This window comes from Dryobates pubescens, chromosome 6, assembly GCF_014839835.1.
Source record: "Dryobates pubescens isolate bDryPub1 chromosome 6, bDryPub1.pri, whole genome shotgun sequence".
Classification (NCBI taxonomy): Eukaryota; Metazoa; Chordata; class Aves; order Piciformes; family Picidae; genus Dryobates; species Dryobates pubescens.
Window position 1 is genome coordinate 36,008,841 of NC_071617.1, and position 26,753 is coordinate 36,035,593.

A 26,753-nucleotide genomic window follows, 5' to 3' on the forward strand; every position below is an offset into this window, starting at 1 on the left:
ACTGCAGTATAACAACAACAACAACAACAAAAAAAAAGGAGAAAAAAAAGACAAAGAAAAGGAATATTCAGAGTTAAACACCTGGAGAAAAGGCTAATTCACAAACTCAAAAATGAGTAAGGCAAACACCTGTTTACCTTGGTGCACACATTTTGGTGAGAAGCAATACCATTATGCCTGTCTACATTCTTCAGCCATCAGAGGTGATGTATATCATGAAAGGAAAAGAAAAGCATGAGAAAGATGTTATCTGGTGCAAATTATAAGACCCTTAAACAACTTGAACTGCTGCTTTTATGCCTTCATTTCTTGCATGTATAATTTTCGACTCTCCATGATTGCACATGAACCTGGAAGTTCTAAGTGGCAGGCTGGGAAAGCCCAGCCCTTCTGCGTCTTCTGTAGTATCCAACAGTAATTAAAAAATAATATATATATATATATATATATTTATATATATCAACAGTTTAAGTCCTCAAACATTTCCCAAATTCCAGCCAGATGTTAATGACAGCGACCTGCTTCAAGTAATGATATGCCTAACAAAAACTTTGCATATGTACATCACCACCCCTATGTTTCCTTATTCTAACCAGCACAAACAGATGCAAGAAAACATTATAGGCTAGTCTGTTCAGACTAACTACAATTTTGATTCGTCTTCTGGAAGAAGATAAGGTGGACCAATACATTTTTTTTTGTTTGTTTAGCCTCCACTGTGAGAAAAAATAGATGACTACTTGTGCACAAAGTGTACAACGCTGAAATCAAGTCATCTACCTCCAAAGAAACTAGTAGTTACTTCTTGACGTATGTTGCTATTGTACTGAGACTGTGGGCAGCAGCAACAGCAGGGGAGCATAGTAGAGAAAATCTCGTATTTCATGCAAAACCAACATGGATTTTAGGTAGGTTTGGGAAAGAAACTTGTTCAGTTTGGAATGGTCTCTGAAAGTGCCCCTGCTATCTTACAATAGTATCTAGTACTGGTGGTGATGTTCAGGAATCATTTTCAGTGATAAACCTAAGATGAGAGTGAAGCAGCAGAACAAAAAAGTTACTCTCGTCCACTTGCAGAGTAGGAAAACTGGGGGAAATGCGGCCGCCTCTCGTTGTCCATGCAGTCCATACCATCCTCGTCATCTGTATGAAGGGAGAATTTCCAAACGTCATCAGATTTGCAGCAAAATACTATCATGCACCTGATATGCAGTACATCTTTCAGGGCTCAGTGCTGAAGGAAAAGGCTCAAGTTAAAGTAGGACACTGGTCATGCAAGCTTATGCTCATATTGCAGAGTGATGCTCACTGAAAGGGTATCTTTTCAGTCAGTCATCATTGATTTCAGGGAGGGTTGGTGGCTTGTTTTATTATGGCTGCCCACCTGAGAACTTCAATCTTTACTGCCCATTGTAGGCTAATCAAAACATGCCTGCACATACAGCTCCCAGCATCATGGAAGACAATTGCTGATTGAAGCAGCCAGTTTTTTTTGTTTCCTAAGCTGAGTTCAGGAAATCACAATCTTAATGTAGGTCTATTAAAATATTTCTCCAACGTGAAGAACGCTAAGAGGAAAAGCAGCTACAAAATTAACAATTTGTGCAGGCACTCTGTGTTTCAGCTCTTCAGTGTTTTTCAGTGAATTATTTTTTACAGTATTTACTGGGATCAGTGGAAACAAGGACTAAGCCAAATTCATAAATATTTTTATTTACATAATTCCAGCATTGCCAATGGAAACCAAGCACCAGATGTTGCCTAACTGTCAGAATTTGGATCTACATTCTCACATGGATTTTTTAACACTGCTTATCCTTAAAGACTCCTATTGAAACTGTTACTCTACTGATGCAACCTTTCAGAATTATGTATCTCTTGTATCTTCATATCTACGTATCAAAATCAGGGCCAACGCAGCTCTGAGCAACTGGTATGGTTAGTCTGCTTGATTTCAACAGTGCCTCTCAGCTCTGGAAGTTCAAATACCATCTCCCTTTCACACTGTCAATTTAAAGTAGGTTACTGTACAGAGCCTGGGGTTTTTTGCTATCAGTTTCATTGTTGTAGATACAAGATACAGTTTCAGTATTCACTCAGCATTTGTAAAACTTTGATGTATAAATAACTGGCCTAAATGGCATGAAAATTATTTCTGTAATTTCAATGGTAACTTTCTGCTGCCCAGTTTCCAACCCTCCATCCCTGAAACACATTTGAACCCCTTTTCACACGATGACTTCAGGCCGCGGTGATACCACGTTGCAGATAACACAATTACTTGTAGATTTTAAAAGAAAAATAATTAAAAGTAATTTCCTCTTGCAATACCCAGGAAAAGGAAAATCCCATGTGGTCCTTGAACCACTGCAGTGCACTAAAAAGGCTGCAATTTTCCACATCTACCTGACATGGTAAGATTCACCTTTGTGCTGCTGGTGATGCGGTTTACCACAGCATGATATGGGAGGGCTTCCCACATCAGCCATGCTGCAGCTATCCCTGTGCTGCTGCTGGTCATCGCCTCTCATTTTCTTTCCTATGACTGGGGTGGGCCTCCAGCCCATGCTAAGTTTCATGCTGCAGTAGCCATACCAGTAACAGAGGCCATGATAGGTACTTTAGGCAGTAGGTTGTTTCCCTGCATTGCTACTGATGACCTGCTTTATATTCAATGGATTTAAAGATGAAGTCTTTGCAGCAAAAACATACTTTGTATTGCTTCAACCTTAGATGGATAAGCAGCCATTGTCACTGCCTGTGCGATGTTTCGAAAGATCTGGAGTTTTATGAGACTGAATCAACAGACTCCAAATTAATTCAAGTTTTAGCAAAATTTGTTCAAATTACAAACACATTTTTATAAAGCTAAATGGAGGAAAGGTTTGTATTTTTCACAGCAGGAAGACTTGAAATCACTGAAATGACTATTCAAACACTAAAAATGCAAAATCCAGAAAACACTCCAGAACCATATACCAACAAAAAACTGCACCCAAGCCTGGGAATCCTAAAAACACCCCAAAAATGAACTAGCTCTGTGAAAGGCTGATCAATCTTAATTGAAGCCTCTATGTCTGCCTTGGTAATCTTCTTTCCCATCCTCCAATTAAAAAAAATTAAAATAACAGTCTTGCTTATAAAGGAAATTTGTTCAAGAACTCAGCAGCAAGATTTTAGCTGCTCTGGCTTGGTAAGTAACTGTTAAGCCAATCAGATAATGATTCTTGTGTGCATAGTAGAACACTCCAACAAAGAAACTCTGTGCAAGGGTATCCTGAAGGGTCAAACCCTAAAACATGTCCTAAGCCAGACAATGGGCTAAGCACCTGTGAATGTGCAAACCTGGACACTTCCTGGGGTCCAGATGGTCCAGGCAAATGCGTAGCATGTGTAATTAACCTTGTAGCACACCTGGGAACTGTGTGTGCCCCAGCCATGTTTGGATATGTCCCATTCTATAGGTTCAATTATCAGGTTTCTCTGTTACCAAAGGGCATTAACTGTCTTGGGACAGTATTTAACCCAGCCAAGATGTCAGGCAACTTGCCTTGTTCTCACCCAGCAAGCAACAAGAGCCACACGCTGCCAGAGTAGCAGCTGAAGGGCTTGCCCTAGCAGATGAACTACACCTAGGCCTTGTTCTTACCACAAAAAAGACAAGAGCCAAATGCTGCCAGAGTAGCAGCTGAAGAGTCTGTCCTAACAGGCAATAACTATGCCCAGGCCTTGCATCTTGATCAAGGCAGAAAGGGAAAAGTTCCAAGAACTGAGTCTCGGAAGAGCCACAGAAAGGCTATAATCCAGTGATGGAGCACACAAGACAGAGAGGCCCCCTAGCCCTCTCTGAGCCAAGGGAAAGCTCCAGACTGTGAACTAAGCATGGGAGGAGAGAGGCCCCTAGCCCTCTCTGAGCCAAGAATTGCTCAAATTATAGTCATGGCATCTGGGAAGGTACCGGACAGAGGAGCAAGTCGTGAGTACCTGGCTAGTCTGCTACAGAATCCTCTTGTGGGAAACAACAGATCACAGAACCTTTATTTCCAATCTGAATTGCTGCATTGGAAATTCTTATATCTGTGCTTAAATCATTTAACTGTCTTCATATGTGAAATGTATCACTCACAACCAAGTAACAGAACCTGTAAGTATACTTTGTAAATAAGGTACAGCAGTGTCTGAAGATACCACTGCCCAAGATAATAAACAGTAAAATATATGGAAATATCTATTTTATTACAAAGGTCAGTGCAGCAGTTACATCTAAATCAATAACTTCCTTTAAGAGCTCTGATGAAGCATAGGACTTGGTAGGAAATTTCATTTTCAGGTAATTAATATCTACAAAAGAGACATCCACTTGTCTCTAGCAGTGCTTTTTTTTCCAGCTTCTTTGGGTTATTTTTCTTCTTTTGGTCTTCAAAGTATTTTAAAATACACCTAACTCACTAAACCTAGAGAACCTACTGAGGCCACCAGCAGTGTCCACATCCTTAAAGAAGGGTCCATGTTCCAAGTATCTTACAAGTAGAACTGGGACCTCGACTGCCAACCAGAAACATTTGAAGCTGGTGTTTTCTCTTATTTTAAAATAAAAACCAAGCAAACAATCCCCAGGAAAACAAAACCACACCAAAATTATCCCTGGGACCCAATATAGTGATTGAATATTCTATGCTTTATAATTGCTCCTTACTTTGTACTTAACTCTTTTAAAAGAACACTGTCGTTGAGAGTTACTCTTACACACTTCCATGTGAACTTTGTTATTAGCAACAATGAGAATAGCTTTTCCATTCAAACAGAAAAAACCTTGCACAGTGCTTCATTATAAACTGATTGGTTTTAAGTTATGCTTATGCATAATTTCTGACTTACATTTTTCAGGCGGCGTTATTGTAATAGTCTGAGCTGTAAATTCTTCATCAAAATACCTGGTGTCTGTCTCAGACGTAACTTGAGGTTTAAAAGGAGGTACAAGCTGAAAGGGAACAAAAAGACCAAGATGAAATTACTATACCTGAAGTCAGCCAAATTACTATCAGGAAAACAGGTAAGTTCTTTTTACTGCATTCCAGATCAAACTAGTAGGTCTGTGAAGACATGGCTCTGAGTTGCTAACCTCCAGTTAAAGAGACAGAAGCCCCTAGAGTCAATCCCAAAAATACTAGTTCAGAATCTAGATAATATCACAGCACAACAACATTCCCAGTATCATCCACTCTGGCGGGACCCCACCTGGAGTACTGTGTCCAGTTCTGGAGCCCCTATTACAGGAAGGATCTGGATGTGCTGGAACGTGCCCAGAGAAGGGCCACAAGGATGATTGGAGGGCTGGAGCACCTCTCCTGTGTATCAGTTCCTGTATAACAGGTTACATTTTGGCTCACTGATGTCATCAGAACTTGCTCATATTATCTCTCTCCTCAATTCCAGACCACCAACACCAAACAACTCATTTGTTCTTTTACCCATTGCAAAGGGAGCAGGGCTGCTGTTAAATCCCCTCCCCAAGTTCAATGCACCAGACACCATTTACAATACACGGTGTACATTGTTGTGGCCACCACTGCACATCCTCAGCTTTCAGCAACTGAAGTAAACATTAGATAAATTCAGTATGAGAAAAAAAAAATACAAGCTTAAAAAAAATTTTCCCTTTTCTCATGTCATGGACAAGAAACAATGAATTTCCAGTGGAGCAAAAGACATGTCCGGTAGAACAAACCACTTCTGCTTTTAAGTAAACCAGAGATCTTTTGTTCTACAATTGCTCTGTGAAGAGAAGGAGAAAACACTCACTGCAGTCTTTAAGAATTGTGATTTAGGTAAAAATAGTTAATGAAACACAAGAGAAAGGTCAGGGGAAGATCATAATATATAGCAATGTATGGATGAGCAACTGGACAGGAAAACAATACATAGAATACATAGAATAAACCAGGTTGGAAGAGACCTTCAAGATCATCGCGTCCAACCCATCAACCAATCCAACACCGCCCAAACAACTAACCCACGGCACCAAGCACCCCATCAAGTCTCCTCCTGAAAACCTCCAGTGATGGCGACTCCACCACCTCCCCAGGCAGCCCATTCCAATGTGCAATCACTCTTTCTGTATAGAACTTTTTTCTAACATCCAGCCTGAACCTCCCCTGGCGCAGCCTGAGACTGTGTCCTCTTGTTCTGGTACTGCTTGACTGGGAGAAGAGACCAACATCCGTCTGTCTACAACCTCCCTTCAGGTAGTTGTAGAGAGTAATAAGGTCACCCCTGAGTCTCCTCTTCTCCAGGCTAAGCAACCCCAGCTCCCTCAGCCTCTCCTCGTAGGGCTTATGTTCCAAACCCCTCACCAACTTTGTTGCTCTTCTCTGGGTCTAAGCATTTGCTGACAAGTTTCTTCCTCAAAAAGCTTACTGGCTGACTGCTTGTTTACTCGGGGTTTTGGTTTGGTTTGGCTTCCCTTTTTTATTAAATGAACGTGACTAACTACAACTGTAGGTCATCTCCTTATTCTCTTCATCCACATGAAATAGTAATGGTTATGGAAACTTTCTTTTTGGAAGAGAAGCAGAGATCTAAATGGCTCTTAAGGAACAAATAATTACAATAATAATTTGAATCGGGTACAAAAAGCACCGTTAAAATCAAATTCTTCGATCAGAGCTGATGGGAGGAAGTTGGTGCTCCAGTTCGATGCTCAGTAGCTAGGCTTAATAAGAAAACTGTTTATTGATAACACGAAGTCAGCTGATGAAACTTCAAGACAGAAGCTCAGCTGTCTGGGGAAGTGAGACAAGTAAAACACATGGAACCCCAGGCCGTAAGTAGCAAGGAGGAACTCAATGCAAATTTATGTCACTGGTGTTGTAGGATTCATCTGTCTCCCAGCAGTGCCCTTCATATCCTGGACATGGAATCACAGAATTATTTTGGTTTGAAAACACCTTTAAGATCATTGAATCCAACCATTACCTAACTCTACCAAGTCCGATGCTAAAACATGTCCCTTAGCACCACATCTCTGCCTCTTTTAAACACCTCCAGGGATGGTGATTCAGCTGCCTTTCTAGGAAGCATATGCCAGTGTTTGATAACCCTTTCAGTGAAGAAATTTCTATTAATATCCAGTCTAAGCTTTCCCTGGCACAACTTGAGGCCATGTACTTTCATCCTATCATTTGTTACTATGGAGAAGAGACTGACACCCACCTCACTACATCCTCCTTTCAGGTCATTGCAGAGAGCAATTAAGTCTCCCCTCAGCCTCCTTTTCTCCTGACTAAATAACCCTAGCTCCCTCAGCCACTGTTCTCCACAGACCTCATGGTCCCTCAGACCACTGTTCTCCAACACTTTCACCAGCTTTGCGACTCTTCTCTGGAACCAGCCCAGCACCTCAATGTGCTCCTTGTAGTAGGACTCCAAAACTGAACACAGTACTCAAGGTGTAGCCCTGTAAGTGCTGAGCACAGGGGGACAATCACTTCCTTGGTCCCACTGGTCACACTGTTCCCAATATAGGCCAGGATGCTGTTGACCTTCTTGACATCTGGCTGACACTGCTGACTCATATTCAGCCAGCTGTCAATTAACATCTCTGTATCTTTTTCTGCCAAGACAGTTTTCCAGCCACTATTCTCCAAGCCTGTGGCACTGCATGGGGGTGTTGTGACCTAAGTACAGGATCCAATACTTGGCCTTGTTGAATGTCATATAATTGACCTCAGCCCATCAATCCAACCTGTCCAGGTCCCACTGTAGAGCCTTCCTGCTCTACAGCAGATCAGTACTCCATCCCAACTTAGTGTCATCTACAGATTTACTGAGAGTGCACTCTATTCCCTCATTTGGATCTTTATTAAAGATCAATACCAATACTGAGCCCAGAGAACACCACTTGTGATGACCCACCAACTGCATTTAACTCCATTCACCACCACCCTTCATGCCTGTCCATACAGCCAGAAAGAACTGTTCACCCAACAAAGCCACAAATAGTTACTCCAGGAAGATACTGTGGGAGACAGTGTCAAGAACATTACTAAAGTCTAGATAAAACAATATCCACAGACTTTCCCTCTTCCACTAAGTGGGTCATCTTGTCACAGAAGATCGGGTTCATCAAGCAGGACCTGCCCTTCATCAAGCTGACTGAGCTTGATCACCTGGTTGCACTGCATGTGCTGCATAATGGCATTGAGGATGATCTGCTTCATGACCCTCCCTGGCACTGAACTCTGACTGACAGTTCCCTGGATCCTCCTTATGGCCCTTCTTGTACAGGGAACTCACATTCAACAACCTCCAGCCAAGTGAGACCTACCTAGTTAGCCAGGACTGGTGATAAATGATGGGAAATGGCATGGTGAGCACTTCCAACAGTTCTCTCAGTCCCCTTGGGTGTATGCAATCCAGCCCCATAGAGTTACGTATGCTTAAAGTGGTGCAGCAGGTCACTAACCATCTCCTCTTCACCGTATCACTATGGTTGGAAGAGACCTCAAACATCATTGAGCCCAACCTGTCACCACAGACCTCATGACCAGACCATGGCACCCAGTGCCACGTCCAATCCCCTCTTGAACACCTCCAGGGATGGTGACTCCACTCTTGGTCTACAGGGGCTTCACTGTGCTCCACATTCTTACCTTACAGCTCAGGAGGCTGGGTATCCAATGGAGAATTGGTCTTACTATTAAAGACTGAGGCAAAAAAGGTACTGAGTACCTCAGCCTTTTCCTCATCTTTGACCACTGTATTCCCCCTTGCAGCCAATAAAGGACAGAGATTCTGTTTAGTCCTCTTTTTGTTGCTAATACATTTGTAAAAGCATTTCTTGCTGTCTTTAACAGCTGAAGCCAGATTGATTTCTTGTTGGGCTTTGGCCCTTCTAATTTTCTCCTTGCATAGCTTCACAACAACTTTGTAGGTGGCCTGCCCCATATTCCAATGACCATAAACTCCTTTTTTTCCCCTTAGCTGCAAGTAAATGTCTCTATTCATCCTGGCAAGCCTTCTTCCCTGCACTTGCTTTTCAGCACGTGAGGACGGCCTGTATATTACAAGCAGTGCAATGTAATTACAGTGTAGTGCAATTACAAGCAGCAATTGCACATTAAAAGCAGTCAGAAACTTCAGTGACTGCACAAACAAACCCTGCAACCATGTCACTCTCCTCAACAGCTTACGCTGGCATTTATACAAGATATGCTCACACATACACCAGCCATCACCTACAGCCTGTGGAAAAGAGGAAATAGTGACTGAGATTAAGATACACAGATACAACTCAACAGAAAGCAGCAAGAATGACTTAATGATTTCCATATACTTTGCCTTCTTCCCTCACAGCATCATTTCCACCATCACAGCTGTGAGGACAGCCAGAACTGCGGATCACTCCCTTTAGTCTCCACTACCCAACCAACACCAAAACAACTGTGGATGAAATCTTGTGGGTATCCCACTTCAGACTTATGATCTGCCACAAAAGGCACACTTCCTCCTCCCCCAAATAAATTCTTTCTCTGACCTTCATATAATTGTTGGGATACTTGCAAGTTATGGTTCCACTTCTAATGGGGAAAAAAATCTCTAAAATAATTCTTGCCAACAAATAGGAACCTGTACAGAGCTCATGCATCACCTCCAGAAGAAAATGAGAGACATGAAGTAAAAAAATCCTTTCCTAGGAACTTTTCAGACAAAGCAGAAGCACAGAGTATGGTATGAATGATGCATGCAAGTGTACATAGAGGGGCCTGGTACTTCAGCACCACGTTCAGAAGACTGGGGACAGAACCATTCAAGGTAAGATTGTGTAAGCTGTTACACCAACACATCAGACCATCCACAGGAATTTAGCAATCATCTTTCTGGAGAGGTGCCACCTTTGTTCATTTATTCTCAGATTTTATTTAAAAACAAAAAGTAAAATCTCCACAAATTTCAGCTCTAATGAAGCAGAAAGACAAATAAGGTGAAACTGCTGCAGAGATAAACACATCAATTGACAAGAGTCTGAAAAAGAACTCAGAAATTTATCTATACATCCCAAGGGAGACTGAATGACAACAAAACACTCAACACAAACTACAGCTCTGATGTTTACAATACTAAGATGCCACTCTACAGTCAGCAGCACTTCACATTTGGTGCCCCAAGGTAATGATATCAAGCTGCTATTGCCAGATTTTCCCCACTTCTGACCTGAGAAATCAGAAAATCCAAGAGTAATGTGAGCACTGCAAGGCACACCCAGTAACCTGTGTCCAAAAAGACTAAGATGAGCTTTTGTTAAGCACAGTCCCTGTCAGTCTGTGAGAGAATCACACTGCTCTGTCTCAAGTGCCAAGCTTTAGCATAGGACAACATTCCTCCTCTAGGCATCCAGGCAAATTCAAACAGAACACACACAAACCAGCAAGAAGCCTGCACCTCCAGCACCTGACAATCTATTCCAAGGACCAGAAATCCAGATTTTCTGCATTTATGCATTACATACACATATGCACAGATATGTATGTGTGTGTACACAAATAAAGAAACTGAAGTCAAATTTCTGTGTGGATTAAGTGACTATATGAGAGTTGATGCTGGAGACAAAAATCCAATTTCACGCTCATTTATCAAGCCGAATCTGCCCTGGCCATTTCCAAAGCTTGATGTTGAATATGACAGCAGAAGCAATATCAAATTCTTGGTGTCTTTATTTATCTCCAGTGAATGGCATTTCCATTTGGCATCTATCAAGAACAGTGTGTAAGAAACACTACTTTTTTCCACAGTTCAAGACCTGGGAAACTTGACACCCATCTCTCGGGGAAGGGAAAGGCCAGGTACAGTACCTGACTGTTACAGCCACACAGAGATGAACAGACAGGCTCTGTTCTACATCTTGAGCTTTCTCACACTTAATGAACAGCTACACAAATACCTCAGTATGAGAGAAAATAGCTAACATTTGCTCAAAGATAATCTGACAGGAATCATTTATCTTGGTGCTGTATAGGAAGTGGCTGAAGCTACTTCAAAGTAGTAGTGAAGCACTCAATCTGCCAAATGAAAAATACGACGTTCAAGAACATCAAACTGATCTTCCTTCTCCTTTTAAGGGAATTTTACTTCCAATGAACTCAAAATTAGTAGTACCATAAGAGTCTTACCCACCAACAGAATGCAGCTGCATAGTGCTCTGAAGAGCTCTACACTACCTCCACTGAATCATTCTCTCAAATAAACAAAGTAACTAGATTACAGTATCAAAACTCCCAAACACATTAATTCTTTATGTACCATATAAATACGAGCATAAGCACTGTTGTTCAATTTCAGATTTCACTCATAATGAGTAACTACTCTTTTTCCCCTTAGCTGCAAGTAAATGTCTCTATTCATCCTGGCCAGCCTTCTTCCCTGCACTTGTTTTTCAGCATGTGAGGACCGCCTGTACATTACAAGCAGTGCAACGTAATTATGTATGTAGTGTAAGTGTAGTGCAATTACAAGCAACAATTGCACATTAAAAGCAGTCAGAAACTTCAGTGACTTGAGGTGAGGAGAAAGTTCTTCACCAAGCGAGTCGTTTGTCATAGGAATGGGCTGCCCAGGGAGGTGGTGGAGTCACAGTCCCTGGAGGTGTTCAAGAGGGGATTGGACGTGGCACTTGGTGCCATGGTCTACTCATGAGGTCTGTGTAGACAGGTTGGACTCGATGATCCTCGAGGTCTCTTCCAACCTTAGTGATACTGTGATACTGTGATACTGTAATCTTACGTATCTTCAACATCAGTGTGACATTCCAAGTTGTGCAATTAAAACAAAATTCATTGCCACATCCCAACATACATGCCTCTTCCTTGTTAATAATTAACATGTATGAGATAAAATTCTGCTTTCCTCACAGCTCATGTATTTTGAAAATTTATTATAAAAATAACTACAAAATGGATATTACAATAATGCTTCATATCATTATTATATACTGTATTTTGTGTCATTACTATATACTGTATTTCAATAATTTCCATCTAGTTTATTATTCAAGTCTGAAGGTCTCTTCCAACCTGGTTTACTCCTATTCTATTCTATTCTATTCTATTCTATTCTATTCTATTCTATTCTATATCAAAAACTATGTCAAATGTTACAGCTCTTTCTGATTCTGAAAGTTAATTAAGTATTGGTAATTAGGTGTTTGTGATTTGATGTCCAGAAATCGAACTTTCATCTACTTTAAAACTTTCCTGAAGAGCCAAAACTGCAAAGATGTTCAAGAGTCTGACAGAAGAGACAGATTAGCCAAAGCAGAATGGTGAAAACAGTAATTCCACTGTGGAAAGAGAATGGGGTCACATCACTGAAATACATGTTTCACCATAAGTGTGCTCAGATGGAAGTGCTGAAAGCATCTCACAATTCACAAACAGATTTCTCATCTCAAAAAAAAAGAGGTTTGTATTAACAAGCTCACTAACTTACTAAATTATCTTCCAATGCCACAACAAAACATTTTAAAAGGACACTTGCAAAACTTATCTCATAATGTTATGTTTTTCTTATGTTCCCATGTTCCCCCATTTATACATCTTTCAACCTCCCATCAAAACAAATACTTGGTGACCCTAAAAGTCAATGAATATACATACATAGTATATACATACATAGAATAAACCAGGTTGGAAGAGACCTTCAAGATCATCACGTCCAACCCATTAACCAATCCAACACCACCCAAACAACTAACCCACGGCACCAAGCACCCCATCAAGTCTTCTCCTGAAAACCTCCAGTGATGGCGACTCCACCACCTCCCTGGGCAGCCCATTCCAATGGGCAATCACTCTTTCTGTATAGAACTTTTTCCTAACATCTAGCCTGAACCTCCCCTGGCACAGCCTGAGACTGTGTCCTCTTGTTCTGGTACTGGCCGCCTGGGAGAAGAGACCAACATCCGTCTGTCTACAACCTCCCTTCAGGTAGTTGTAGAGAGCAATAAGGTCACCCCTGAGTCTCCTCTTCTCCAGGCTAAGCAACCCCAGCTCCCTCAGCCTCTCCTCGTAGGGCTTATGTTCCAAACCCTTCACCAACTTTGTTGCTCTTCTCTGGACACGTTCCAGCAAGTCAACCTCCTTCCTAAACTGAGGGGCCCAGAACTGGACACAGTACTCAAGGTGCGGCCTAACCAGTGCAGTGTACAGGGGCAGAATGACCTCCCTGCTCCTGCTGGCCACACTGTTCCTGATGCAGGCCAGGATGCCATTGGCCCTCCTGGCTGCCTGGGCACACTGCAGGCTCATGTTCAGCCTACTATCAACCAGTACCCCCAGGTCCCTTTCCACCTGACTGCTCTCCAGCCACTCTGACCCCAGCCTGTAGCTCTGCATGGGGTTGCTGTGGCCGATGTGCAGAACCCGGCACTTGGATGTGTTAAATCTCATGCCGTTGGACTCTGCCCATCTGCCCAGCCTGTCGAGGTCCCTCTGCAGAGCCTCTCTACCCTCCAGCAGATCAACTCCTGCCCCCAGCTTGGTGTCGTCAGCAAATTTACTGATGATGGACTCGATGCCCTCATCCAGATCATCAATAAAGATGTTAAAGAGCATGGGGCCCAGCACTGATCCCTGGGGCACACCACTGGTGACTGGCTGCCAGCTGGATGTGGCACCATTCACTACCACTTTCTGGGCTCGGCCCTCCAGCCAGTTCCTAACCCATCTCAGTGTGCTCCCATCCAAGCCATGGGCTGACAGCTTGGCCAGGAGTTTGCTATGGGGAATGGTGTCAAAGGCCTTGCTGAGGTCCAGGTAGACTACCTTAGGTAAGGCTTTTAGCATTAGATCATCAAATTTATTTGCTAGTACTAGGAAGGGAGTAGGCACAAGTGGCAGGAATGGTTAAAGCTGGGGTATTGGATTTTGCTGCAGGCACAGCAATTGTGAAAGCATCTATCTCTGGATGGAGGAAGTGACTTTTAGCATGAAGTCTGACAGCTGCAAGAAGCTGTTTATTGCCCTTCAGCTGTGCTCACCTTTACTTAAGACACAGCAACAGCAAATGATGAAATCCCATGACTGAAGGCCTGGATCCAGGCCTGGCAAAATCTGCAGTATAGTTATAATGTTTCAGTACTTTTGTGTATCAGATTTTAAGGGAAAAGACAGGAGGGGAATAGGAATACACCAACATCTAGATTTAGGCTGTTGCTATTTGAGTTGTACTATTTCTGTACAATTACCAGCAATGCAACAAAGCCTGTAGAAATTACCTTCATTACTCACTTTTGTGTTGGTGCCATGTGAAGTAGTGAACAATCAGAAAACTGCTAACCAGTCTGATCTTTTCATTGTGTTTCCAGTGATAATTTGAACTATATGGGTGGACATAGAAGTTGATTACCACCCCTTCCCCCTGCTGCCCAAATTAACAGGGAGAAAAATATACATAAGGGTGTCAGATTCTTAAACTTAAATGTTGATGTAGTCCTGGGAATTACATTTTCCCTCTGCCCATTGTACCAGCACTGCATGGCTTGGAAAACAGTTTGTTCATGGGCAAACCCCCTGCTGAAGCCTGCCTTCCTGTGGGTTTGTGTTGTGTGTCTTTCCACTACTGAAATTGCAGCTCTTCCTTCTCCCCCTCTGTAGGACCACCACGAGCAGTGTCCTAGCAGGATCTGTGGGATATTTCCAGCTGCTGGTTGTGCTGAGGCTGCTGGGCAGCAGGCTGCCTGCTTCTGGGCCAAGCATGGGGATGAACCAGTCCTGATGTGGATGATTACTGAGTAGCTTGAAGCTCAGTGCTAGTTACCATCTTTCTCTCAGTTGAAACTCTCATTTGGAGGGAGGACAGGGATGTCTCTAATCTACTCAGTAAACTAGATTAAGTAATTCCATGGGAAGTCTCTATGCACCTAGTTTTCCTTTTCCATCATAGTGTGTTTGTCCAGCCACTCAAAATTTATTGGGGAAGGACACACAGACAGCTTGCAAAATCTCATCAGCTCCTGTTCCCTTTGGTGTCTAAGATAACATCAGGGAAAGGACAGGAAGTTATTGTTGGGAAAGGAAAATCGGTATTTTAAAGGACTTACAAATTTTTAATTAAAATACTAGTTTTGTTGATCTAATGTTGAAAGCCTTACCTAAGGTAGTTAGTGCTCCCTAATTTGCTTCAAGAACAATCAGAGGTACTCTCAGAAATTGGAGATAAATATATCTCAGTCTCAATTTCTGTATAGCTTCTTTATTCTTTCACCCATATTACATGCAAGAGGAAACCCAGGCTTCACCAAAAGGTCTGGATCTCCTTTGCCAAGAGGCTACCTGAGTGCTGCAAGCCGCAGTTCTGAAGACATACCAAAATTCCTACCTGTAATTTTTTTGGTCAAAGACCCTAGACAGAACATCCAACAACTTAAGAATATTTCTGCAAGCCAAATGAAAATATGCTAAAACAATTCTTAAATGAGTAACAGACATTTCAAAAAGCTTCCTGTAATATATAACAAAGATATATATATATGCTAAATATGTAACAAATATTTTATTGAGAAGTATGTGGGCTTTTGAAGTCTTCAGGGTTTGCCAAACTATTCAATTTCTCACGCTTAGGCACAGAGATAAAAACTCATCAGGGCTGAGATGATCACAGGAAGAACCTGGCACAAGCTACTCTCTTTCATATGCCCTCACGGGTTTTCTGCCAAAAATAAATACATCTGATCACAAATGCTAACTACTATACATTTTTCATTTAAAGGCAACGAGCTTCTCTGCTCCACTGTGCCATACAATATTTTATTATCATTGTGTATTACCAATTAGTTTAAAAAGTTAGCAGTATCAGAGAGCTAATAATTCCATTTGACCATTTGGATCCATTTGATCTGACAAAGCTACTGTTTTTTTGCATTAAATAGTCTTAAGTTTACAGATATGTAGTTCTGTCTCTGGTAAGACCAATAAAGCAATAGTCTAGTAAGCAAAGAGATGTACTTAATCTGTACAAAAGTAGTGGCCCAGGAGCACAGAGCACACATGTCAAAACCATCTCCCAGCAACTACTTGGAATATACATGATTTTTTGGTTTCCATTACTCTCAATGTGAACTTTGATTCTTTCATTGCTAACAGAAACACATTCCTGAAATGCAGCCAGAAAATTACAGTTTCATGGTAGGTAAACCTCAGGCAAGAATACTGTGAAGTATTTTTACTATGCAAGTAATTATATCAACTATCAATTTCATCAAGTGACTCTACTACTGAAGATTATACTACTAATAATAAACAGCAACAGAAGTAAACATAGAATAAATGTATTTGAAAATCATATTCCTCCTGAGTTACTTTAGAATACTAAAGCCTCAAAAATTCTAATAAACATACTCAGTGAATGTTCATTAACCTTATTATTATGTTTGAAGTTTATGTTTCAGAGCACAGTCTTACATTCTGCATAAGACTGTCTTCAGAAGGAACAACTGGGTATTTTAACCAACCAGACAAATGGTTTTATCATAGGAACAAACCTACTTTTTAATTGAACAGAAAAAGATGCTGTCAGAAGTAACCTCCATGAGTTATTTTTCCATAAAGAGCACACTGTGTGTCAGTACTGCACAAAAGCAGTTCCTATGATCCTTGAAGTTCAGCTGAGGAAATTCAATTAATTTTTCTGCTGGCAAATTTAGTTTCTCAAAGCAAGAGTGGACAGACTAATCACTGAATGACTACAATTTCACCAGTTATAATGCTCCAATAAACCATATCCCCTCCATGAGCACAAAAGCAAAACTACTTGCATTTATATCTTTATGTATTTAAATATATTTATATGAATTTATATAATTTTATATAATGTTATACATACACATTTACATTTACTTACAAAATGCCTTCTTTTATTTTCATATCTCAGAATAAGATCTTGATTGAAAGACATTTGTCATGTTGATTTGCAAGGACTCAAAGTATGTACTTAAAAATTAAGAATATCTTGTGTTTTCTTAACTAAATATGATGCTGAACACAGTGTAGAACTGAAACCTCTATTTCTAATATAAAATAATTAAGACATCTTTTTTCAATAAAGCAAGAGTAAAGTAACAGCTTTTCCTTTCTCACCCACTCCTAACACACTGCAATCAGATCAATTTTAGAATAGAATAGAATAGAATAGAATAGAATAGAATAGAATAGAATAGAATAGAATAGAATAGAATAGAATAGAATAGAATAGACGAGGCTGGAAAAGACCTTTGAAATCACGGAGTCCAATCTATCATCCAACACTACCTAATCAACTAAACCGTGGCACCAAGCACCCCATGAAGTCTCTTCCTAAACACCTCCAGTGATGGTGATTCCACCACCTCCCTGGGCAGCCCATTCCAGTGGCTAATCACTCTTTCTGTGAAGAACTTCTTCCTAACATCCAGCCTAAACATCCCCTGGTGCAGCTTGAGACTGTGTCCTCTTGTTCTGCTGCTGGTTGCCTGGGAGAAAGACCAGCCCCAACTGGCTACAACCTCCCTTCAGGTAGCTATAGACAGCAATAAGGTCTCCCCTAAGACTCCTCTTCTCCAGGCTAAGCAACCCCAGCTTCCTCAGCCTCTACTCATAGGGCTTGTGCTCCAAACGCATCACGAGCTTGTTGCCCTTCTCTGGACACGTTCCAGCAACTCAACATCTTTCCTAAACTGAGGGGCTCAGAACTGGACACAGTACTCAAGGTGAGACCTAACCAGTGCAGTGTACAGGGACAGAATGACCTCCCTGCTCCTGCTGGCCACACTGTTATTGATGCAGGTCAGGATGCCATTGGCCTTATTGGCTGCCTGGGCACACTGCAGGCTCATGTTCAGCCTACTATCAACAAGTATCCCCAGGTCCCTCTCTGCCTGGCCGTTCTCCAGCCACTCTGACCCCAGTCTGTAGCTCTGCATGGGGTGGTGGCGGCCAGTGTGTAGAACCCGGCACTTGGATGTGTTAAATCTCATGCCGTTGGACTCTGCCCATCTGTCCAGCCTGTCGAGGTCCCTCTGCAGAGCTCTCCTACCCTCCAGCAGATCAACACCTGCCCTCAACTTGGTGTCATCTGCAAACTTACTGATAATGGACTCGATGCCCTCATCCAGATCATCAATAAAGATATTAAAGAGCATGGGGCCCAGCACTGATCCCTGGGGGACATCACTAGTGACTGGCTGCCAGCTGGATGTGGCACCATTCACCACCACTCTCTGGGCTCAGCCCTCCAGCCAGTTTCTGACCCAGCACAGAGTGCTGCTGTCCAAGCCCTGGGCTGACAGCTTGGCCAGCAGTTTGTTGTGGGGGATGGTGTCAAAGGCCTTGCTGAAGTCCAGGTAGACTACATCCACAGCCTTCCCCAGATCCACCAGGTGGGTCACCTGATCACAGAAGATCAGGTTGGTCAGGCAGGACCTGCCCTTCCTTTTGGTGATTTGGTCGGTCGGTTGGTTGGTTGTTGGAGTATTTTTTTCCAAACTTCATAAAGGTCCTCAATTTATATTTTTCAATTTTATGCTCCAAGTGCTTCTCCACAATCTCCTTATACAACCAACCAGTGGTCGAGGTCATCCACCAACCTGAATAATATACTTGCTCTGCTTACTTATTTTAGAGTTTCTTGAAAGCACATGATGCCGCCAGGGAAAAATCACACTTGTATCAAGTAACTTCAGAGTACCATATTTTGTATCATCACATACAGGTTCTTATTTCGATTTTGGTATTTGTCAGAGAAGTACCACACCAACAACCACACATTTTTGAAATTCCAGTTCAACAACAACTGAAAAAGCAGTTTGTATCATTGACATTGTAGCATAAACATATTCTGCTCATTCAGATGTCTTCCATTTTCCTTCTATTTGAACAAAGCAAAAAAGAGGAGAAAAATCTACCTTCTGAAACCACGCAGCTCAAGTGGCAGATTAACAATGCAAGACAGATGAGAAGGAAAAAAAAAGCCAAAGCCCACCACGTTATCAAAACAGAGGAGGGTTACAGCAACAAGTAAATTCTTAACACAACTACCAAGATAAAATCAGCTTCTGTGTATAAAACAACTCAAGTCAAATTGAAGTTGCACTACTGAGTAAGACACATTCATTTTCTAAAATCATCCCAAAAATATTGATCATTACAGAAACAGGACTGGATTTAGAAAAAACTGTTCCAGTTGAATTCCCAGTACTTGCTTTCTCCACAAGCTGTTTTGGCTCAGCGTTTCAACGCTATTTTAACTTTCTTAGCTATTTCTTTAAAACTAAGTTTGAAAATGATTTCTACTTAAATAAAAACAATCATAAAGTACATTTTTGTTACGAGTCTCTTCCAATTATAAAAAGACAATTCAGCATAAACCTCCATTGCATTTTATCACACTGTCTTTAGTCATACAACGATTTTTCTCTTGAAGGCCCATGAAGAAAAAATGAGAGGAAAAGTTCTGGCTATTTGCATAATAAAATACAAGTCTTTGCTGAGTTTAGGTTGGTTTGCAAAAACATTACTGAAAAAAAAAGAAAAATTAAGTAAGCACTCCTAGTTCAGAATAATTAATTCATTATTAACACAGAAAGTTGCAAAGGAAAACATGACCCATTTCAGAGAGCTGCAGTCCTATAACTATCAGTTAAATCACCTTGCAGAAGCCAGACTATTGTGTCACATAAAGACATACCTTTTTATCATATACATCTTGCCAGTTTACTCCAGCAAAGAAACTATGACGCATGATTTCTTTTGCATCATCTGGGCCTCCACCAAGTCTAAAGAGAGTGGGAAAAACATGAAACAAGGGTTATTCTTGAAGGGAGATTAAATTACTGAAATGGTTGGAAAAGTGACCATTTGTTTGTAACTATCTGGGAACAATTCTCATCCATTTAATATGTCATGCTCACCTGTTTAATAAGAATTCAGGTGAGAAAATGTGATAGCAGAGGTATCCACATCACAGTCTAGTCTATTTCATTATTCAAACTACGGTGTTCATTGTTGTCCATCAGAAGCTTTTTAAATAATTTATTCATTTTAAAAACATACTTATGTTCAGTTTTATTGAAAGACTAACTAACATTCTGGCACTATTAAAACCCAAACCCAAACCTGCTGACAAATCAACAATTTTGCCAAGGAAGTACCAGGCACTGAATCAATAGCATCATACATCTTTTTTATACAGTGTTTGCTGCTGTTGCATCTAGATACTGTAACAATTAATGAATTACCATAAGTCTCAATCTGAAAAAATTAGTAGAAATTAATAAAATGTAGGCCTGCTGAGAAAGTTATTTCAAGGCCATTGGAAACAACCACATTATCCACTGTGGCCCATACCTTGCCAAAGCCAGACTCTGTCTCGTCAGTCATCTTAGGAAGTGAATTCCACCTATTTTAGGTGAACTTGGCCAAGGCAATTTGAGCTCACAGAAGAGAGTGATGCCGCCAAAAGAGGAGGGTCTCATTTCTGCCCATACCTCTTCCCCTCTCACTGGCATCTACAGCATCAATCCTACTTACAACCATGAACTGAGTCAGCTCACTAGCCTGGAAGAAAACTAACCCCACAATGAAAAAAATTAGAAAGAATGTGCCATTTTTTGTTGCATTAGCAAATGAAATTTGACTCAACCAGTTTAGTGAGCTCCCTTGAGCTGCTGCTGTTGGTGCAGAAAGAAGCATGTTTTCAGTGAAGTGAACCTCTGCCTCTTTCAACAGCACTTGGACGTTCAGGTCTGCTCAGTTCTCACCTACCTTCTTGAGACTAGCTATTCTGCTGGTCTAACAAAGAAGTTGCAACAGAACAAAATCCTACTCTTAACAGAACAAGCAGCCCATACATGTGAAATACTGACAAAAAGAGTGACACAAACAGTTTATGTTTCATTAAAAGGATCTGGTAAAGATATAAAGAAAAATTATAAAAGCAACATTTTAAGCAAGTTAAATTCCTCTCTGAAGTATTTATTGCAAAGAGCAATGATTTCCACAATCAAGAAAGAGAATCTGTATTGGTATTACCCTGCTGCCAAATATTCTGGAGCTGTATTCCCCTTTGTTTCTCAACTACTCATTGCAAAATTCCCCGCATTTCTGCAAAGCATCCCAGTTAGCTGGCATTCTCCAGATGTCTCTCAACATCCTCCCATCCAGCTGCTCAGAGAAAGCTGAGTTGCACTTAAACTTCTGTGCTCCCACTCTATTTAGCATTAGCTAACACCAGAACTTGGATATCAATAATCTTCTAAATTTACATCTGTAAAGACTTCCTTCTGTAAAGATTAATTACAAGGAAGTATATTTTTAGTTCTAAAGTTAATATATTTCATAGGTCAGACTGTTTGGAGGTTAGTATGCATTAGGAGTTGCTAAAGGAACACATTTTTACTTTACTCTCCATGTATTTGGCTGGTTGGTCAAAGTTTGCTTTTACTGTATACAGTAATTTCAGTTAAACAGGCATGGTGGGCAGCAGAAGAAAGGCTGACTACTTGCATTGTTCTGGCTGCTGTACTTGGATGCATAACAGCAAATACTCCAGATAGACTTTGCAACCAGTCCTGCCCGGAGTGCCCGCAAGCAATGCCCACTACCAAAAAAATTTGAGAACAAATGTAAGGATGAAGGAGAACTAGAGAAGAGAGACAGACAGAAGAGTGCCTGAAGCATTCATGCACATAACAGAAATCTGGGGAATCTAAATGAGGGATCTAAAGACATATCTCACTGATTTACAAAGATCTGATTTAGAACCACGGAAGACTCGACATTGCTGGTCCGGTGCAGGAGCCATGGGAAAACAGCTCTCCCAGGCAACAATCTCACAGGGAAAAGCCCACCACAAAAGGGCACAGGCAGCAGGTAGGTTATACTTGTTTTCAAACCACTGTATTTAAATTTCAGTCACAAGGTGTATTCTTTAACAAGTGACTAGTTTTCTTAGTGTATTGTGTGATTTATTTATGTATCCTGATAAAATTCATCTGTGGCTGTCTATACATGTCTTCTGGCACGATCACTTCTCTAACCAAATGTGCTGTAGTCTTCATGAGACGCTACAGGCAACTCAGGGTTAGTCATACTCTGAAAAACAGTTCGGAGCTTTCCCTTTGTTCCAGCACACAGTCTAAACCTGAGAAGATCCCTGTTTGCTGTGAATGACTTTAAAAGTGTTCTATACCATGTGGTTTTTAACCAGTTTCTTAGACTTACTTTGCATATCATTGCTTTATTGAAAAAGTGGGAATCTGAGATTACATGGCTCCTTATGACAGTTTCCTGTAGCTGACAGGTCCATCAGCCAGGAAGACCAGGCATCACCAGCCTATTTTCACATTACCCAGTATAATTACTTATTATGCCTGTGTACCCAAGTAATTTCACTTACCGCTTATTTGGATCCTTTATCAGTAGGCCTGATAGTAATGATTTTGCATCTGCAGACAGAGTTCGAGGAAATTTTATGTCTTCCATTAGTATCAGTTCAAATAGTTTCTCATGATCTTGATTGTAGAAGGGTAATCTTCCACACATCATTTCATACATGACAACTCCTAATCCCCACCAGTCCACTGCACGACCATAGTCATTATCTTCTAACACCTAAGACAGAAACCAAAACCAGCTGTAAGACTTGCATTATTTCAGACATGATCATTTCAGTGTGTTTGATGCATCTCTATATGAATGTGTTTCCAAGACTTTATTCTCACAGTGTGCTAACAAGGACTGCCAGACTTGGCTCAATACGAGAAATTGTGCAACAGACACACACCTGAACTGGCTGAAAGCTAAGGTATACCAGGGACTACACTGCTAAAAGCAAAATAAAAAAACACAAACAACCTGCTGAAAATTATCACAACTGCATTTCACTCTCTTCTTGGGCCTCTACCACCCCATTCAGAGTATGCACAGCTTTAGGAAGGAACAGTATCTACGGGCACTATTCCCTCAGTTAGCGCTCTTCTGGAAGAAGTGAAGCATCTCTTTGCTCAGTCACTTCCCTTCCCTTTACCCCACCTGTAAGTACAAAGTCTCAAATTTAGAAACACTTTAATCTTACTAAAATAAGCTTAGCTTCTTTATGAAGTCTGTTTATATTAGAAGTCCTCAACATATTTCTCCTGAGAGTTTCATTATGTTCCATGAAGTAGTCCAAACAGGTGAACTGTGCTAATACAAAGAATTATGACAATGTTTATATGACAATATGTTTACTATGATACTCTGTATGATAATAGGAATGTAACGTTTAGATAATTTGTTAACATAATGCCTCCAATGTTGTGTACCTAGAAAGAAGATACTCTACAGTGATTCCCCCAGAAGCCTCAGAGCTGGAATAAGGAATCTAAGCAGTATGTATTGACACTAATGCATCTTCATATTAAATGGAGCCAACATAGCAGCAGCATAAGCCTATAATGAAACCATAAGCAAAAAGGAAATGGAAGGCTGCTGAACGTACACACGGATCATCCCAATTTTTGTGGATTTATAGAAGATCATCTGCTTTCATGTAAAAAAGACACAACAGTGAGAAATTCATAAATGGTTATGGAAGGCACTGTAATTTTATGTGTCAAATTGCTGCAGAGACAAAAAATCTTCAAGCAAAAAACCTAATGCTTAAATAATAAACAGGAAGATCAAAGAAATGCAACGAATAGGTTTGAACTATATTTCTAAAAAATTAGGTAACTCATTATAAAGAATTGTTCTATATTAATAAAAGGCAGAATCTGAAAGGCAGCACTTATAAGTGATTTTTAAAAAGATGGAAAACCAAAACCAACCAACCAAACAACAACAAATAATCCACATAAAATACTTTTTACAACACACAGACACATGCAACAAGCACCATGAAGAGCTTACCCAGATTCAAATACTAAGCAAACATACAGGAAGAGTCATTTAGATATATGGTAGTGAAAATCTGGTGATGTGTAGCAAAGCTTCCAGGCTTTAATAAGTAAGGCAACCTCTAACAGATTACATATAGAACCTTCTTCAGTGAGTACATTATCTTATGATTGTTTAAAATGTGTAAGATGACTTCCAGCAATTTCCTCTGAAACAGGGGCACAGTCCTCACCCATCTGAGGGCACTAAGCGGCCAGGATCACATCATAGGACACAGGCACTACCCTAGCCAGTGCTAACAAGGATAGCTGCCTCTTCTTTTTCTCCCCCAGTAAACCCAGCCCTGCCCTGAAGTATCTGGTAAATGCTATTAGCAGAAAGAAAATGCAGTCTGATCCAGTACAGCAATTTTAACAATCCCACAGTAATTCCCGTCTTTCACTGTCCGTAAGGATTAGTGGGAGAAACACGACAAAAAAGAAGAGTATTAAAAATCCCTCTGGTGTATATAAGATTAAAAAATCATAAATATTAACACGTTAACACATACTGTTTACAACTGTGCCAAAACACACAGACTCATTATATCATTGATATTTCCAAATAAAGGGTGAAATTTTGGAAAGTGTAAAATACAACAAATTATCAGAATACGTATATTTGACAAAACTAACTAAAATAACTCCTGCATTTTAAAATTAATTAAATGTTTTATGAGTTTGAGCATATTGCAAGATATTTGCTGAAAAACTATAAGAAATCTGTGATGCCTGTTTTTAAATCACCATTTCTTCTGCCACAGAGTAAAAGCATTCTGTATTTTTCTGCTATACCTATCAGCACTGTTGCTATTTTTCTTATCTGCACAGTTACCTGACCTTTTCTTCTGAAGCTAGCAAAATATATAAAATCGCAAGGCAGTGGTATATCTTTTTTGTACAAGTAAGTTAAGGTATGGTTTGTATGCGTGATTATGAAAGGCAACAGGAAGATAGAGCGTATCATTCTCGGAACAAGGCAAATCACACGGCCAATAGCTAAAGCAAAATGTGTCTGGGGCTTTACCTAATTTATGCGGGACTTTACCTAATAATAATAAAAAGTATGAGCAACCTTTTGCTGCATTCCCACAACAGCAACAAAACAGTGGTAGAAAGAAAGAGCCAAATGTGATTTTTAACCTCTTTTTACATAAAATCATAAAAAAGCATAAAAGCTGGATTAACTGCCTCCCGAACCCGCGTATCACCAGCCGGGTTCTCATCCCCAGCTGGCAAAACTGGCAACTCTTTATTCTTGTTTAAATACCTGGTTTACAGCCAGCCAGACAAGCAAGAGCATCAAAACGTTTCATTTAGGCAAAAGGAAAAGAGCCTGAAAATAGTGTAAATAAAGCAAAATGCATCTCAACTTATTCTAACGTAAATGTAATTAGATGGTGCACAATGCGTTCAGAGCAAATACACACACTTATTTTAAGTCATTTCTACTTCTTATGTGTTAAGAAATTCCAGGATTTGTAGACTGTGACAAATCAGTGGAAGTGCTAGTGTCCAGCAGCTCCTACAAACAAATCCATACAATTAGGGCAGGCATGAGACCATGTATATAGCCACTGCCCTAGCATTACAGAATCCTTTTCAAACAGTTCTTGGATTTGAGGGATTTGGTTTTAATTACACAGAACACAGGTCAAGAAAGCTTCAATTCAGTGCTAAAATGAACATGACACACAGCTGCAGACTTTGTACTTATGAATAATTCATTCTTTTTCCTACCGTAAGGTGGATACCTGCTTTCAGAAATGCCTCCTTTGGTTGTGAGGAGTGACACTGCTCAAGAAAATGACACATTTTCACAGCTTACCTTACCTTACCAAAACTATGTAACACACTGCATCAGAGAGTAGACCAGTACTAGGAAAAACAAGGGAAATAAAAGTTTTCCCCACGTTATTTTCATCAAGTTTTCTGGCCTAAGCCACATGAACAGCTGTAGTAGCACAAGTGAGAACACCAGGGCAGGCAGCATTGGATGCAGTGTCAAACTAACTCTGCCCCAAAGTAAGGCCACAGAAGTTACACTGACTGCACTGACTCCTGCACACCCAGACAGATGCAATAGCTGTGCTTCCTTAATGGAAAGGTTAAGGGCCTGGTTCTTTTCCCAACCTGTAGAGAAATGTCTAAAGCATGCCAGCAGTATAACAGGGTTCCAAAGTAGTCATAAACTCATTTTGACAGGTGTTGAAGCTCCTCTCAAACATACACCTAAATCTGCAGTAAGAAGACACAACCTGGGTTTAAAAATCACTTACAGAGCTGCTACTTGAGTTTGTATTTTTCAGTCTTAAGGAAACATGATAGAGGTTAAGTAATATCCACACTTTCTAACAAGCAAGAAATATCAGTCAAGCATCTGCTTCCAGGCACATGCAAGTACTTTTATAGATATTTTAGGGGCACTGGATCATATTAATCATTTCAGTTAAGGGAAAATTATCTAGTTACCTTCAAACTTTCAGCAGTATTCTGGTCAAAAGGCAACTCAACTCTTTTTAAATACACTGATATATCTGGAGTAGCCAGTTGTAACAAGGGAATACAAAGTATTCTCTAGTAACTCCACTGTCTCTGCACACTGGGATTTCTGGAAAGTATTATCAGCAATGACCAAGTGTATGATGGGATAGTGCTTCAAACACAGAGGAAAGACCATCAAGCACTACATACAAAATAAAAAATTCAGTTCACAGCCTGAACTTTGCCTTTGTGATGACTAAGATGGCACAAACATACTCACGGCTGCTGAGATCACAGTAACTCAATTGTTTGTCCCTCACACATAACA

The 26,753-nt window shown here is 40.6% G+C and overlaps 1 protein-coding gene across 1 annotated transcript in view; it reads right to left on the reverse strand.

Annotated features, from left to right (window-relative positions):
* Positions 1-699: 699 nt before the first annotated feature.
* Positions 700-26,753, reverse strand: part of AKT3 (AKT serine/threonine kinase 3) — a 151,099-nt gene continuing 125,045 nt past the window's right edge. Inside the window, exons 11-14 of the mRNA XM_054162322.1 lie at positions 22,423-22,637; positions 19,714-19,801; positions 4,879-4,981; positions 700-1,143 (exon numbers count right to left, since the gene is read on the reverse strand). Coding sequence (XP_054018297.1) covers positions 1,058-1,143; positions 4,879-4,981; positions 19,714-19,801; positions 22,423-22,637 — 492 coding nt within the window. The 3' untranslated portion in view covers positions 700-1,057. The remainder of the gene's footprint in view (positions 1,144-4,878; positions 4,982-19,713; positions 19,802-22,422; positions 22,638-26,753) is intronic.